This window comes from Artemia sp. Qi Xiang Cuo, chromosome 5, assembly GCF_049724085.1.
Source record: "Artemia sp. Qi Xiang Cuo chromosome 5, ASM4972408v1, whole genome shotgun sequence".
NCBI classification, from domain to species: domain Eukaryota; kingdom Metazoa; phylum Arthropoda; class Branchiopoda; order Anostraca; family Artemiidae; genus Artemia; species Artemia sp. Qi Xiang Cuo.
The window spans coordinates 33,239,781-33,256,228 of record NC_142798.1 but is presented as its reverse complement, the minus strand read 5'-3'; the positions used below and the strand labels follow the sequence as shown (position 1 = coordinate 33,256,228).

At 35.1% G+C, this 16,448-nt stretch overlaps 1 protein-coding gene across 3 annotated transcripts in view; it reads right to left on the bottom strand.

Moving 5' to 3' along the window:
- LOC148952048 (ras-GEF domain-containing family member 1B-like) overlaps positions 1–16,448 on the bottom strand; it is a 421,272-nt gene that overhangs the window by 32,144 nt on the left and 372,680 nt on the right. For 2 of the 3 annotated variants that reach the window (XM_089089511.1, XM_089089509.1), the window contains one exon: positions 6,063–6,209. In XM_089089511.1, the coding sequence (XP_088945637.1) occupies positions 6,063–6,209 (147 nt within the window). The remainder of the gene's footprint in view (positions 1–6,062; positions 6,210–16,448) is intronic. The other variant, XM_089089510.1, reaches the window with a different exon arrangement.

The following is a 16,448-nucleotide window of genomic DNA, read 5'->3' as shown; positions in this document are numbered from 1 at the left end:
CTTTTATTAGTGCCTTAGAAAATATAAATCTTTTCACCAGTCAAAACTGCTTCTAGCGAACTGGAGCCATTCCCATAGCAAACATTAGAGCTGTAATTAATGAGTGAAATCCGATCGGAAAGCTAATAAACGGAATAGTATAAAGAAAGAATATTTTCTTAAAAAAAGAAATTCAAAATGACAAAAACAGATTTATTAATGCAATATAATACATGAAGAGAAGGGTAAGACTTCAGGAGCGACGTAGTTTCTGATTTTTATGGATGTAAAGTGATTACATCCTGGGCAGACATTATAATGTCTACAAAGTGATTGTCTAATATTTTAGCTCTTTATTCCGTAACAGATGAAAAATACTCTGTTTTAGAACGAAAAAACCTCGTCTTGGAACAATTCCACATCATATATAACCTTACGTTGCTACTTTCATAACCCTAATTTCTGTCAACAGTTTATTGGTCTGACGTGTTTATGTGGGCGGTTGCATGGGCGGAGACTTTGTTTGTCTAACACTAAATCCTTACACAGTCTTCCAATTGATCTCAGATTCCGCATCTAATATTTACGCCTTTGTGTTTCCTGTAACAGATGAAATTAACCCTGTCTTGAAACAAAAAAAGCTTCTTGGAACGATTCCGCGTTATTTAGACTCTTAGGCTACTATTTTTATAACGGCTATCATAAACAGCGCAATCGCGTTGCCTAAGTAAAGAATGATGTTGGCACAATGTATTATTTATTTTTGTGTTCTTTTTCCATACCAGGGCACTTCGTATCGAAGGAGCTGTAGTGGAAAGTTCATAAAGAGTTCATTTGATTGGAAATTGGGAGGGCTTGTGCCCTTTTTAATTTTCGAAAGTGATTGGAAGGCAACTAAAACCCCTTCGACGCCCACCATTTCCCCAAAAAAATCCAAACAAAATTTTGAGATAGCCATTTTGTTCAGCATAGTTGATTTCCAGATAAAATTTATGTTTTTGAGGAGGACACTCCCCCACCGCCCTGAGGGCAAGGGTTGTAAGTTATAGCCTGGGGGCATATAATATATTACAGTTAATTATTTGAAAAAAAAAAAAAAAAAAGGCTTCTTAATTTAGTAACTGAGATAAATGAGCATTTGAACAAGGTCTGGACCTTACTAATCCATCGAATCACCTAGGACAAAACAGCATATCCAACCCGATAATCCGAAAATCAAATCCAAAATAGAGCAAAATCAGCATTAATAAGTGTAAGTCATTGCCTATATAGGTTTCGGCGCTTAAATTTCATTACCCAGGCAAAATGAGCGCGCCATGCCCTGGAACCATATGGCATACCCCTATGTACTGACACCTTTGGAATATCTATGAACAATACAATACCCAAAAATATAAAATGTACCAGAAAATTTTTCCAAGCTTCCTTAACCATCTCTTCCTTAACCTAGCACTGAATCAAAGTAAAAACATCCCAACTCTGAAAGAATATCCTTCAGCCAATATAACTCCCCTAATTGCATAACCCTAACTGTCAGCCAAAAACTTTTCACTTTCAAGCTCAATTCCTACGAACTGATTTCCAAACATCTTACGTTACTCATTACCTGCATGTATCGAAACAAACCCTAAAATCCAAAATTATAAAGAGAGAAAAAATATTCATCCAACAAGCTACCTCAAAATATCATTCAAAATATCTTGATAATTTTTATTATACTTAATTAAAAGTTGATTATATTAAAAACTAAGCTTTTTAAATTGCCAAGCAAGTTTATTGGTGGAAAAATCTCTTACAATTAACTTATTACTAAGTATTTGAATTCTACTCTTAAAGTCGATGTAATTAGTACAAATTCTCGCATATCTAAATAGTCGGGAAAAATACGATGAATACGTTATATTTGAATGTATATTACTTTTAGGAAATGGGAAATTAACTATTTCAAAATTAAAATCATCTGTTTTATTATATATTTTAAAAACTACTGCATTATTAGGTGTAACATTAATATGTAAATCTAGAAAATGGTCATAATTGCTATTCCCATTGCTAGATTCCAGCTTTAACTCTGGTGGATATATCTTATTTGAAATCTTAAAAAAAATCTGCACAATTTATCACCAGATGGTCATCTAAATATCTTTTATTATTTGAAAGCAAATATTTTATATTACTTGGTTTCTTTTTATCAATCAATAAATTCATATTCTAAATAGCTTAAAAACAGGTTCGCTATAAATAGACTAGCATTACCCCCATTGGAATTTCTATACTTTGATTATATAGATTACCATTAAATTTTATAAAAGTATTAAAAAGAATAAATTCTAGTAGATCATAAATCATACCTAAGTTGTAATATTTTGAACTAGTGGTACTGTTAAAGTGATTAGTCCATCTCGCCTTCTTATTATATGTATCAAGTTTTAAAAAAGCCAAATAAGACAAAAGAAAAGCTTTCTTAATAATCTTTCTAAAATTTCCAAATACTAAATTAATTAGTAGATTTGTATATAATGTAGTAAAATCAAATGAGTCCATTCTTTTGGCTGAAACTAAAGCCAGAGAATCTATTACTTGAAATGAATTATTAACACTCCAATATGGATTAAACTTAGAAAATTTTTTAATTCCCGAGCAATATGACTTAAAATTATTTTAATTTCTCCTAAAATACATGAAAGGTCAGTCACCGCAACTCTGGTAGGGCATCTTGCTGCACCAGCAATAAAGCGTGGTTTCGGGGGATTTTTATGAAATTTTGCCGTCCAATATAAAAAAGGAAAACTTTTTTCACTCTCATTAACATTAATATTAAATTTAGAAAAAAGTATATCCTCTATTCCATTCAATAGACTATTATTAATATGTTGAACCTTTTCATATGTATTCGTTGTACTTAGCTCCTTTGATAAAACATCACAATATAGCTTCTGACAAATTATTGCAAAATTATTATTCGCTTTATCAATAGGTACAAATACAAAATCCCTCAAGAACGATGTTAGCACAATGTATTATTTATTATTTTTGTCCTTTAGACCAAGGCACTTCGTATCGAAAAAGTTGTCGTAGAAATTTCGAAAAGGACTCATTCAATTGGAAATTGAAGTGGCTTGTCCCCTATTTAATAGTCGAAAGTGATTGGAAGGCAACTAACACCCCTTCCAAGCCCATCATTTCCCGAAACACATCCAATAAAAATTTTGAGATAGCCTTTTTGTTCAGCGTAGTTGATTTCAAGATAGAAATTATGTTTTTGAGGAGGACACTCCCCCAAAGCCCTCAGGCAAGAGTTGTACGTTATGCCCTGGGGGCATATAAGGTTTTTTATAGAAAGCGTTGTCGTAGAAATTTCAAAAAAGGTTCATTCGATTGGAAATTCAAAGGACTAGCGCCCTTTTTAATAGTCAAAAGTGATTGGAGGGCCACTAACCCCCCTCTCACGCCCAACATTTCCACAAACATATCCGATAAAAACCGTGAGACAGCCATTCTTTTAAGCACCGTTGAAGTGTCTGGAAGTTAGGTCTTTGAGAATGACACCCCCCCCCAAAACCCTCAGGGCAAGGGTTATAAGTTTCGCCCTGTGGTCATCTAAGGTTTTTATAGAAAGCGCTTTTAGAAACTTGAAAAAGGGTTCATTCCATTGGAAAACGAAAGGGCTAGTGCCCTTTTTAATAATCGAAAGTGATTGGAAGGCAACTAACACCCCTTCCACGCCCACCATTTCCCCAAACACATCCAATCAAAATTCTGAGATAGCCATTTTGTTCAGCGTAGTGGATTTCCAGAAAAAAATTATTTTTTGAGGAGGAAACTCTCCCACTGCCCTCAGGGCAAGGGTTTTAAGTTATACCCTAGGGGCATATAGGAACGATGTTGGCACAATGTAATATTTATTATTTTTTCCCTTTAGACCAGGGCACTTCGTATCGAATAAGTTGTCGTAGAAACTTCGAAAAGGGCTCATTCAATTGGAAATTGGAGTGGCTTCTGCCCTTTTTAATAGTCGAAAGTGATTGTAAGGCAACAAACACCCCTTCCACGCCCACCATTTCCCGAAACACATCCGATCAACATTTTGAGATAGCATTTTTGTTCAGCGTAGTTGATTTCGACACAAAAATTTTATTTCTGAGGAGGACACTCTCCCACAGCACTCAGGGCAAGGGTTGTAAGTTATGAACTGGGGGCATTTAAGGTTCTTATAGAAAGCGTTGTCGCAGAAGCTTCAAAAAGGGTTCATTCAATTGGAAATTCAAAGGGCTAGTGCCCTTTTTAATAGTTGAAAGTAATTAGAGGGCAACTAAGCCCATCTCACGCCCACCTTTTCCCCAAACGAATCCCATCAAAATTTTGAGATAGCCATTTTGTTCAACGCAGTTGAAAGTTTTGGAAATTAGTTCTATGAGGAGGACAACCCCCCACCCCAAACCCCTCAGGGCAAGGGTGGTAAGTAATGCTCTGGGGACATACAAGGTTTTCATAGAAAGCGTTGTCGTAGAAACTTATAATTATATTTTTATATTTTTTCAGTAAAGTGCAAATTATGTTCTGGCCTTGGGAAGGCATAGGGGTTTTGAGCCCAGCTCATGTTAATTTCTGCTCGTTTTGAGTTTGACTAAGTTATTTATTGTAATTTCTGTTCGTTTTGGGTTTCATTTATTTATCGATGCTGATTTGTGGTAGTTTCACGCTTTGTAGTTCGTTTGATTTTATTTTTGCTCATTTTCGGTTTATTCTTTACTTTTCTTTGAAAAACTTATTTTGTGGGAATTTTTTTTTAATTAACTTGTATCAACAGTTTATTCGTCTAACATATATATGTGGGCGGTCGCATTGGCGGAGACCTTTTATCTCTAATGTTAAATCCTTACCCCATTTTCCAGTCGATTCTACATTCCGCATACAATATTTGGGCCTGTGTGTTTTTCTGTGAAAGAGTCTTTAAAAAAAAAAACTAAAGCTTATTGACCGTTTATTGTGTTCCTCACAAAAAAAAATTCAAATTTTTGTTTTCGGTAACAAGTGAAGAAATATTCAGAAAAACAAAATGTTAACACAAGCTTTTCTTTGAAAAACTCTACATCGCTTTATCATCAGGCTCCACATTTTCTTAATGTTAATTTATGCCAACGATTTGGCTATCTACATGTGTGGCTAGCTAATTATTAATCTTAAGTAAATTTAAAGTTTCATACCGAGGACATTTCGTAAACAAAATGATCAAATTTTTCCACAGAAGTTCAAAAATACTGACAACCAAGGACATATCCAGGATTTTTTTTCCGGGGGAGAGGGGGATACTTTGCAAAACACCTATAAAATTTGTTTTTTTGCATTTTGTTGCTTTTTTACGAGTCACACAAGAATTTCGGGAGGGGGTGAAGAACCCCCCATGAAACTGTTTCATGAAACAATTGACACCGAATCTATATAAAAATATTTTTTAAGTTCCTAAAATGTATTTATAATGTTATTCTTGCATTTTAATATTAGTGACAGTCAGTGTTTGTTATCAGACAAAATATTAGTATCCAACTAGTGCTATATTTTTCCATTTTTGAATGCAGCAAAACGATTTATTCAGGGTTGCTACCAGTTACAAAAGGGAAATCTCTTTTTTCTTGGAATATAATAAACGTATTTCAAAATACAATCTCAACAACAGTCAAACGCATTCAAATTCAGTCTTTGGGCCCGTGCCTTCCCTCCCAGGACTCAAAATTTAAATTTTTTAAAACGTGTTCTAGTTCTTGAAGTTCTCGCGCACCTCACCAATTCTTCAAATTATTTTGAATATGTACACCCGTCACACTCCCAGACTTGCTTTCGTTCATTAGTGGGCTTCAGGGACCATTTTTTTTTTTTTTTTTTTTTTTTTTTTTAGACATTGCAGAGCGTTTGGCGATCGATAAAGCTAAAGGCTTTGAACTGAATTAGCATCGATCGCTAAATTTTTTCGGTGTCCAAAAAGACAAAATGGAGTTTCATAAATTCTCGCCAATCTATAAGTCTCCATCTGCCTGGACCTTTACAAGTTTTCAATATCTCCATATTGATGTTGCATTACTCACCGTTTTCTTTAGTCTTGAAACGGGAGACATATTTAATCCAGCAATAATTGCCATTAAAGAATTGAAATTTCCAATATTGAAACATTCGCGGGCCACTTCGATCCAAAATTCAATCAGACGAACCCGTTGCTTTTTCTTCTGGTGCTGCTAAAAAAAACATAATCTTATGGAATGTAGCTTCTCTTGAAAAAGAAAAATTATACAACCTCTTAAAAACGTAGCTTCTCTTGAAAAAAAATTATACAACCTCTTAAAAACGTAGCTTCTTTTGAAAAATAAAAACTTATACAACCTCTTAAAAACGTAGCTTCTCTTGAAAAAAAATTATACAACCTCTTAAAACGTAGCTTCTCTTAAAAAACGGACAAACAACGATACTAACGACTTATTGACATAGTTTAACATAGGTCAGATTTCTAGCGTGGCAAAAAGAACACTTTCCATGAGTTTCTCAATCGCTGAAACACGAGTTACTTCTAAGTTCAGGACAAAATCTTAGTAGAAACTTTAAAAACTGGTAAACTATTTGATTTGGGTAAAATTAAAAAAGCAGTTGTGCGAAATAAAGAAAATTAAATTTAAGACAAGTTTGTCTATATGATCTTTAAGCGGGTCAGAAAGGGGGAAAATGTCTAAGCAAGCGACATTAAAAGTCATTATGACATAAAAGTCATTTGCCAATGCTATTCTTTAATCGCATTCCAAGTGTCCAAGGGCAGATAATTCAACAAAGGTTTGCTATCCGTGCAATTTCTCACAAACAGGATCTATCCAGGACAGTCCCAGTAGAACTGAAAACCCAGTGAAAGATTAAATACGGAAACGAGCTCCCAGGTGAAAGTAAACAACGACATTAAAGTTGAAAAACGAACAAAAATAATCGTTTCAAACCCCCTTTTCCCCTTTTATCTCCAACCTCAAGATAGGGTACCTTGCCAGAGGGGGAGAGAGAGAAGACGAGAAAACAAGAGAGAGAAAAGGGATATATATATATATATATATATATATATATATATATATATATATATATATATATATATATATATATATAGAGAGAGAGAGAGAGAGAGAGAGAAAGAGAGAGAGAGAGAGAGAAAGTTTGGAAGACGGGCTTATTTTAAGCTAATCTTCCGGTTCATTAAATTATAAAATCATTGATTGCTCAAACTTTTTAGGGGTATGACATAATCGGAAATTTATTGAGTTTAAGATTCCCGTTGCTTTAGTACCCAGTGGTAACTGTTAGTTTAAATATATATAAAAACGTAATTTCGAGTCGGTATCTCCCAACTTAATGCTCTTTTCCATGGATAACCACGTCCTCTCATCTAAATGAATTACTTCTTTTTTTAAGGACAAGGTTTCATTTGACGAAGGACAAGTTCGTATTGGGCTTTATTCCACGGCTTTTTCGATCATAAAGAAGATTTTCTTGCAGTACAATTAGGTGGTTGATAAAGAGAATTGTGCAAAAAAGAGTAATCCAATCAAGGGTGCTCAGTCCAGAATTCGTAAATAATCTTAGAGGACCGAAGAGCCTAGGAACTTAAAAAAAGAGAAAAAAGAGTTAAGGGGGAAAATGACAGAAAGTATTGAGAGGTAAGGGATTCCTAAGTCAAATATCTTTGGGAGGAAGCCAATTTTGTCTAAGCTGACATATAGCTATCTTTTTCTTGGATTTTATTTTTTATTTCCTAAGGTGGCATTATTGCACTTGGGTATTGGGTTCCCACAAAATAATGACTGATTTTTTCTTTAATTTTAGAGAGAGAAAAAGTTGATAGAGCTTTAGCCTCCTTATGATCCATATTGCAGACTTAGTACAAATAAATTCTTGCCACGCAAAACCTTTACTCCTCTATATTGAACTGAAGGGCCTCTGACAAAAAGCTGGAAATTTATGGCATGAAAATAGCGGCACAAAGGATGACAGAGAAATCAGTTTTTAGATACATATGTAATAAATGACATCAGGCGTAGGCCATCCTCCTAGATTTGTTCTATTATCACATTTCTCAAGAATTTATTTTCATTCTATTATCCCATTTTTGCAAAGGGAAAAAACTATTCACATTGGTTGTCACAAAATTAGGAGGTCACTATTATCATACGAAAAAGAAAACTTCAGATGTAGCCCTTCTTCCTGCATTCATTCTATTTTCTCCTTTTTTTTTGGGGGGGGGGGGGTGGGTTTCTTTCATTCTAAGTTCTTTCTGTTACGCATTAACAAAAAAATAAGAAAAAAATGGTTAATCCTGTTGGTCGTTAAATGCAACATTAAAGCTTGTTGCAAACAGCCAGGGAAATTGATATGAGAGGAGACTCGAATTCGTCTCTGAGAAGGAAAAAAAATAACAGCATGCAGCGGTACCGACCATATTCATAAAGTCAATTATAAAAAAAAAATAATAAAAACATCAATTTTATTTTTATTATCTCTTTAGTATGCATGGGCTCGAATGAAAAGAACCCTCTTTTCACAAAAGGCTTAAATAGCTATCTGTCACGCGGCTTCCTCCCCTGAGGAGTGATGACCCTTCGGGCATATTTTACTCAGGTAAATAGCCCTTCTTTTCCAAAGAAAAAAGAAACCACTCACGTTTCTCATGTTTGTCGCTAAATGTTACATCAAAGTTTACTTGTTGCAAGGATTCTGGGAAACGGATAGAAGATGAAATTTAAGCTAATATCTAATAATAATAATGATAATAATAATAAGAAAAAACAACTATCAGTGTTTCTCAGCAGACTCATAACATTAATTGTATGTAATACGAGATGTCAGGAAAAGACCCAAATATGAATCAGAAAAAAAGTTATAATTGAATATAAATTTTATGAGTTACAGTTACAGTTACATCCTATTTGGCTGAAACATCTCCCAAAGAATTTTGAATCCAACCCGGAGGTTGAGGTACTGTAAACAGGGCCGTATCCAGAATTTGTTTTTTCGGAGTGTGTTTTACAAAAAAAATTTTTTCAGTGGATTTTTACACACAAAAAAATCAGAAACGCATCAAAAATTTGTTTATATACATTATTATTACATTTTTACGATTCGGACAAACATTTCAGGGGGGAGGGTACAGTCAAACCCCCCTGGATATGGCCTTAAATGTAAGAAAAATTTCTAACAAGTAACGTTCTATAGCTTGGTTGGTTGTCTTAGATCTGAAAATTCTTGTCACGAACTAAGTGGCATTACATAATTGCATGCTGTCTGAGAGCTTGAAATAAACTAATTTTTTTTTTTTTCTGCATGTGGCTTCTGTGTTAAATTGAGTTGCTTCTCGTCCTGCAGGTCTTTGCACTAATTAAATACAAAAAAACAAGTCTTTTTTTAACTCAAAGAAAGGAGCGATATTAAAACTTAAAACGAACAGAAATTATTCCGTATATGAAAGGGTCTGTCTCCTCCTCAACGCCTCACTCTTTACGCTAGAGTTTGACTCTTTGTCACAACTCTACTTTTTAAAACAATAAAAACTTTAGCGAAAGAGCGGGGCATTGAGGAGGGAACAGCCCCTTTCACTAACGGAATAATTTCTGTTCGTCTTAAGTTTTAATGTCGCTCCTTACTTTCAGTTAAGAAAAATTTTTTTTTTATTTAATTTCTGAACGTTTTTGAATTAATGTAGGTTTTGATTTTGGCTCACCGTGCATGAATAATTAAAACGAAATTTGCATATTAATTTTAATTTTTTTTGCTAAATGGCTTTCTTGAAATTTTAATCGCACAATTTTGAGAACAAAGGGGCGGGGAGGGGGCCAAGTTGGGGCGGGGAGGGGGCCAAGTTGCCCTCCAATTGTTTTGGTTACTTAAAAAGGGCACTAGACCTTTTAATTTTATTTACGAACGTTTTTATTAGTAGTAAATATACGTAACTTACAAATTAACATACGTCTCGAACTTCTACATTAGTATAACTTTATTACGTATATGAGGGGGGTTTGCCCCCTGGTCAATGCCTCGCTCTTTCCGATAAGGTTCAAATTTTGTTCTAATCCTTTAAAAATGACCCCCGAATCCCAAAGACCGTTTATTAAAATAAATAACTCTTTTGAAATTACTAAAAATACTTTAGCGTAAAGAGCGAGGCATTGAGGAGGGGAAGAACCCCCTCATATACGCAATAATTTCTGTTCGTTTTAAGTTTTAATGTAGCTCCTTACTTTAAGTTGAAAAAACATGATTTTTTTATTTAATTCCTGATAGTTTTTTAAATAAAACTGGAAAATCCAGCGCCCCCTTCATTGAGATCTCTTCCCCCATTAAAAATTCCTCCATGGAAAGATACTACCACGAAACCCCATACCCCTACCCCCCCCCCCGCTAGAATCCCCCCTGAAAACGTCCGTATACTTAACCAATACTATACGTAAACATTGGGCAAAGTTCATAACTTGCAGCCCTTCCCGCGGGGACTGTGGGGGAATAAGTCGTCCTCAAAGACATATTTATTAGATTTTTGACTATGCTAAACAAAATGGTTATTTTAAAATTTTAATCCGGTGACTTTGAGAAACAAATGAGCGTGGGAGGGGCCCTAGTTGCCCTCCATTGTTTTCGGCCACTTAAAAAGGGCACTAGAACTTTTAATTTCCGCGAGCCGTCTCGCGACATTCTAGGATCACTGGGTCGATACGATCATTCCTCGGGAAAACATACAACAAAACAAATAAACACGCATCCGTGATCTTTCTTCTGGCAAAAAATACAAAATTCCACATTTCTGCAGATAGGAGCTTGAAACCTATACAGTAAGGTTCTCTGATACGCTGAATCTGATGGGGTGATTTTCATTAAGATTCCATGACTTTTAGGGATTGTTTACCCCTTTTTTCGAAAATAAAGCACATTTTCTCATGCTCGTAACTTTTAATGGATAAGACTAAACTTGATGAAACTTGTATATTTAAAATCAGTGAAAAAATCCAATTCTTTTGATGCATCTATTGGTATCAAAATTCCGTTTTTTAGAGTTTCGGTTACTATTGAGCCGGGTCGCTTCTTACTTACAGTTCGTTACCACGAACTGTTTGAAAAGTTCGAAGCCACAACCTACAAAGTTATATGCTATATATATATATATATATATATATATATATATATATATATATATATATATATATATATATATATATATATATATATATATATATATATATATATATATATATTAGCATTCGATTCGGGGAAAGATTGGAAAATGTTATATACCGGATCCTATTAATGTTATTGGCTGTATTTTCTTCCAATGTCTTCTTAATTGGTATCATGTCGAAGATACAAGAGTCAACAGGGCATATAGGCATGTTTGCGAACATTTAAATAAAACTAATTTACATAAACTAACACAGCCTAAAGATCAGGCATTTTCACATATTTGGTTAACAAGGTGCTATTGATGCTATGATCTTAACAAAACTTAAAATTGGTTCAGGATGGGGTTGGTCATGTGTGGTATTATTTTACTATATTTGAAAAGGGGAAGGAAAATATAACCTACAGGGTGATTAGGCAAGGATGGGATTGGTCATGTGGAGAGGGAAGTATAGAGGGTGATGAGGCTAAGTTTCCATTCTTATCAGCTTCTCAACTCTTTGGGATGAGTAGTTAAAACAATCACTCCTTTAATAAAACCTATGCTAAAGCGTCAAGAATCTCCTCTTATCAGTTCCTCATACTCCAGTATCTGTGGCTTAGCCTATTAGGTTATTACCTATTGAATAATCATGGCAAAACTAAATTCACCTTTCTTTTCTTTACCCTTAAATTACATTTACTTTTCATACATTTGTCTGCCATTTTTCCTATTTTTCTTCGTAATTTCCTGTATTACTATATCAACTTACAAGTCAATCCATAAAGCTTGGCATAAGGTTTGATTGACAGACTTTTGACAAATATCAAATTTCGAATGTTATCGACAAAAAACACAAGCTGCCCTAAACGTTGGCATTGGAAAAGGAAGCGACTAAAGAGCTTTCCTTGTTTTTGTTCTGGGATGGTAGCAATAGGGAAAAAGAAGACATTTCAAAGGAGGGTAACAGAATCAAGAAGAGATTAGATTTAAAGGATGCTAAAAATTTATTATAGTTTCAAAAGTTTGTTAGTTAAATTATGAAAGAAAAAACTATCTTCTAACAGATTTATTGAGTTTTAGGAAAAACATCTCCCTATACATTTTCTGAAGTGAAAACATTACCAAAAAATTTAAATACTGCAAAGTTTCATTTTGTAGACAACATTCTCGTTTCAGGGATGTTATCACACATTCCCGTTATGTAATAATTTATGCATCTCCGTGTTATATATACTATCTTTAAAAGTGAGCAATAATTGTATGTATAAATATATATATATATATATATATATATATATATATATATATGCATGCGTGTATGTTCTCAAACGGCTCCATACTTTTCCGGGAAAATTGGTATCTTGGGATATTCTCGCATTGAAAAAAACGATCTAGATAGGTCAGAAGTGTGAGAAAATTTGTTACGAGCCTAATTTTGGTTTTTGAAAATGAAGTCATGTACTGTGCTAGTACATCACATAAGCATTTCTTATCACATTATAAGTATTTTCTTATATGATGTCATGCATAGCATAAATAAGATTGTTGAGTTTCCAACGCAACAGTTATTTATATAATATAATGTCTGTTGGAAGGCCCAAAAAACGAAAATTTGCCGTTGCAACCAACACCTTTGGAACCAACACCTGAACTTTTAAACATGATAAGATGTGGAATTCGATAACCTGGACCATCAATTGCGAGAACACCAATACGGACAGCTAAAGCAAAGGCCATTGCTAAATTGTCTGAAGTAATTAAAATCCCAAAATGTGTCAAAGATGAAAATGAAGAGAAAAGACACGGGCGGTTAGAAGATATGCCAAAACGACATTTAAAGGGTGTTAAAAATGAAAATGAAGAGCAAAGACAAACGCGGTTAGAAGACATACGACACGGAACAAGCGAGCGAGTCAAAAATGAACATGGAGAGAACAATTCATAAACCTTAAAAAAGAAAACCAAAAGTTTGAATCTTAGTATAAATCGTTGTTGGAAAAACATCATTACCGAATTTCTTTTGTTGTTAGAATAAGCAATGTCTTTTTAAGACATGAGAAAAAGTTGAAAAAATTTTTAAGTTTAGTTCAGAATCGCTAAAGTGGACCGTTGGATTGCTCGTTTATAGTCCTGTTCTGAATTTTGTCCAACATAGTATCGAAAAAGCCTTTTCTCCAGAAACTATGAAGAAACTTATGTCTGAATTTTTTACACTCCCCCAGCTTTTTGAAGCAAGGAGGCAAATCTTCAAGTTTTGCATCCTGGAGAAATTCAGCCAAAGAGAGAGGGTACAAATGCGTTTATTAAACAGTGTCTCTAATATTACCGATACTATCACAAAGTTCGATGCTGATGATGTTGGTCTGCCAGTCTTTGCTATCCGCCACCCTAGCGAAGTACCACTCATTCTGCCGATGCTTTTTGTGCGTTGAGTTGCCGTGTAAACTCCTGTTTTTCTGAGTGTATGAGGACTCTTCTGCCTGGAAAAACCAGATGTCCTCCGTCATTAACGCAACAGCGTCCTGTCTCTTCAAAACCGTCCTATGCTGTTATTCTGAAACACCTACCTATTAGCCTTAAAAATCCTACTGAGTGCAAAGACACCCTTAATACTCTAGATGGTTATGACGGCACTGGAAGCGTGAGACTTGATCCTGTCAAGAAAAGATGGGTAGTTCATAGCTAAGATAAAGCCTCAGCCGTCTCTCTTACCGCCGCTGCAAATATTCAACCTAATGTGTCCACTCATGTCCTTAATCAAAAAGTGCTTGGTATTGTGAGTGACACCCTGCTGGTTTGCTACAATCAGAGCTTATTAGTATGAGTCCGGGTCTTGTTGATGCAACTAAAATTAGAAGTTCCAGATCCTTTCGCCTTAAATAAAGCTATAAATGATGGTTTGTATTTGGGATACGAGCTTTTTAAAATTAGACCTTTCCAGTAATTACCTCCTAGATGTTACCGTTGTCAATCGCCAAACCACATAGTTGGTAATTGCTCACTCTCATCGACTAATCAAAAGTGTTCACGGTGCGCCGCTGGACATTGTAACACAAATGATAATCCTTGCACTGAAAGCCCGAATTGCACCAACTGCGGGAGAAATCATGTTTCCTGTAGTCTCAGATGCCCAGTGCTAAAAAACAGCTCTAAACAAGGATAAGAAATTATTGCTAGTGGCAATAGATTTCGCTTTGTTTCACTTAATATTAACTGAACCAAAGAGAAATATCTTCTTATTGATGAGCTTCTTGATTATGATATAGTTTTACTACATGAACATTTTCTAACTAAAGCCAATACAGATACTCTTAAACGGTCATCCACCCACCACTCGTTTGTACGTGAAGCTAAAAAAACGCGCGGTCGGCCCTCTGGGGGCCTTGCAAATTTAGTTCACCTTGCTCAGGAATTGCTTCCGTCCCAATCTGAAAGAAGTGACCTGTTTTTTGATGCTTTGCCTAGTGACTATCAGTTAGTAAATAAGGACAAAGAATTTACCTATATTCATAACCGTGATGGTGCTAGACCTGATGGATACTTGATCATATTCAAACGGATCACTTGTGATTCTTCCTGTCATTATTTTGGATGATAAAATTGAGAATGATCACTTGCCTCTAACTTGTGAAATGAGTCGTGTGTTCTACTGACTTATGACTTTTCTTCTAACCACAATAAATGGTTTGATAAGCCAAATTAGAAAGGAGTAAATTCTGAAGTTTATTTATATGTTCTTTGCTCGTTATTGTCAAGCATGAAAGTGCCTTTTCACCTATTACAAACCTCCGTAAGGATACCGACAGCTAAGATTTATTTAAATTTCTTATTATTACCAGCTCGTGCATTGTTTTGAAGTCAGCTACTTCAGCTTCAGTTCCTGTTGAACGTGTTAGATTTGGCACCAGAAAACCGTTGTGGAATGTGTGCCCAGAAGTAAAAAAAGCAAAACAACGGGCGAAGTTTTGGTTTCACCTTTGGATTGCTTGTGATCGGCTCAGGTCTGGCGAAATATTTAAGATTAAGCACAATTCGAAACGTCAGTTTAAGATCTTCTTTGCGTCAAGCCCGCCTGAATGCTTTGGATGGCACCTCAAATCGGAAGTCTTGGTCCAATGTAATTAATAGTAGCAAGTGTGTGCCTGCTACCGTTTCAATTATCAAAATCATTGATTTTGTTGCTCATTTTGCTCGTGTTTTTTCTACATTTAATCATTTTATCTAGTCCAGGTTTTCTTCCTTATTGCAATTTACTATTCCTCAAGTTCTTCAGCAAGCCCATATATTGTCAGTATCTGGTGGTGATATCTATCGGGCTTTAAAAAGGGTTAAGAAATCAAGTGCTCCTGATATGGATGGTCTGTGTTACAATCACTTCTCCATTAAGTGCCCATTATTGTTAACACACATTCAGCTCCTATTCCAGATGTGTTTAGCCCAGTCGTTAGTTCCAGATAGTTCGCTTTCGGGAATCGTAACATCAGTTTTGAAAAACGGAAAGGACGCTTCATCCAGTTATCGACCAATTACAGTGTCCTGCTTCATGAGCAAGCTCTTTGAGTATGCCGTCTTGCCTGAAGTTTTGATTAAATATGATTTTTCTTATTATCAAATTGGATTCAGAGCGGATTTTGGTTGTGCTCAAGCCCTTTATGTACTTTGTCAGTTGCTAGTATCGGCAAAAATGCAAAAAGACCACTTTATTTTTGCTCATTTGATATTTCGGGCGCTTTTGACAGCGTTGTACATTCGCAAGCGCTTCATTGCTTAGTTAGAGCAAGAGTCAATTCTTCCGTCATAAAATTTCTTCAATATTAGTATTTCATTTCGTTGGTTTGGTTAAAACGGATGTCTAATATATGTGAGCCTGTCTCAGTAAAGAAGGGAGTCAGGCAAGGTGGTACGCTATCTCTATATAGTTTTAAAACTGTGCTTGCGGACTGTTTGCGAATGCTGTCTCCTACTGTGTTATTAGAAAATGCTGTTGTTAGTCACATTGCCTATGCTGATGACGTACTGCTAGTTAGTCATACTAGGTCAGGTCTCAAAAAGAATCTAAATGTTCTGATTAATTCTTTGATTGGACTTTTTGTAAATGCTTCAAAAAGCGAGTTTCTGTGTTTTAATATTTCTAACCCTGCTCCACCTTTACATATGAGTACAATGTGCTACTCGAGTGTGTATCAAAGTTGAAATGGCTTGGGATTATTTTTTCTGATAGCTTTCGACTACATGCTCGTCTCTGGTTGGTAGTGCTCTTCAGTGTATTCACATCTCATATGGTAAATACTCGCCTAAT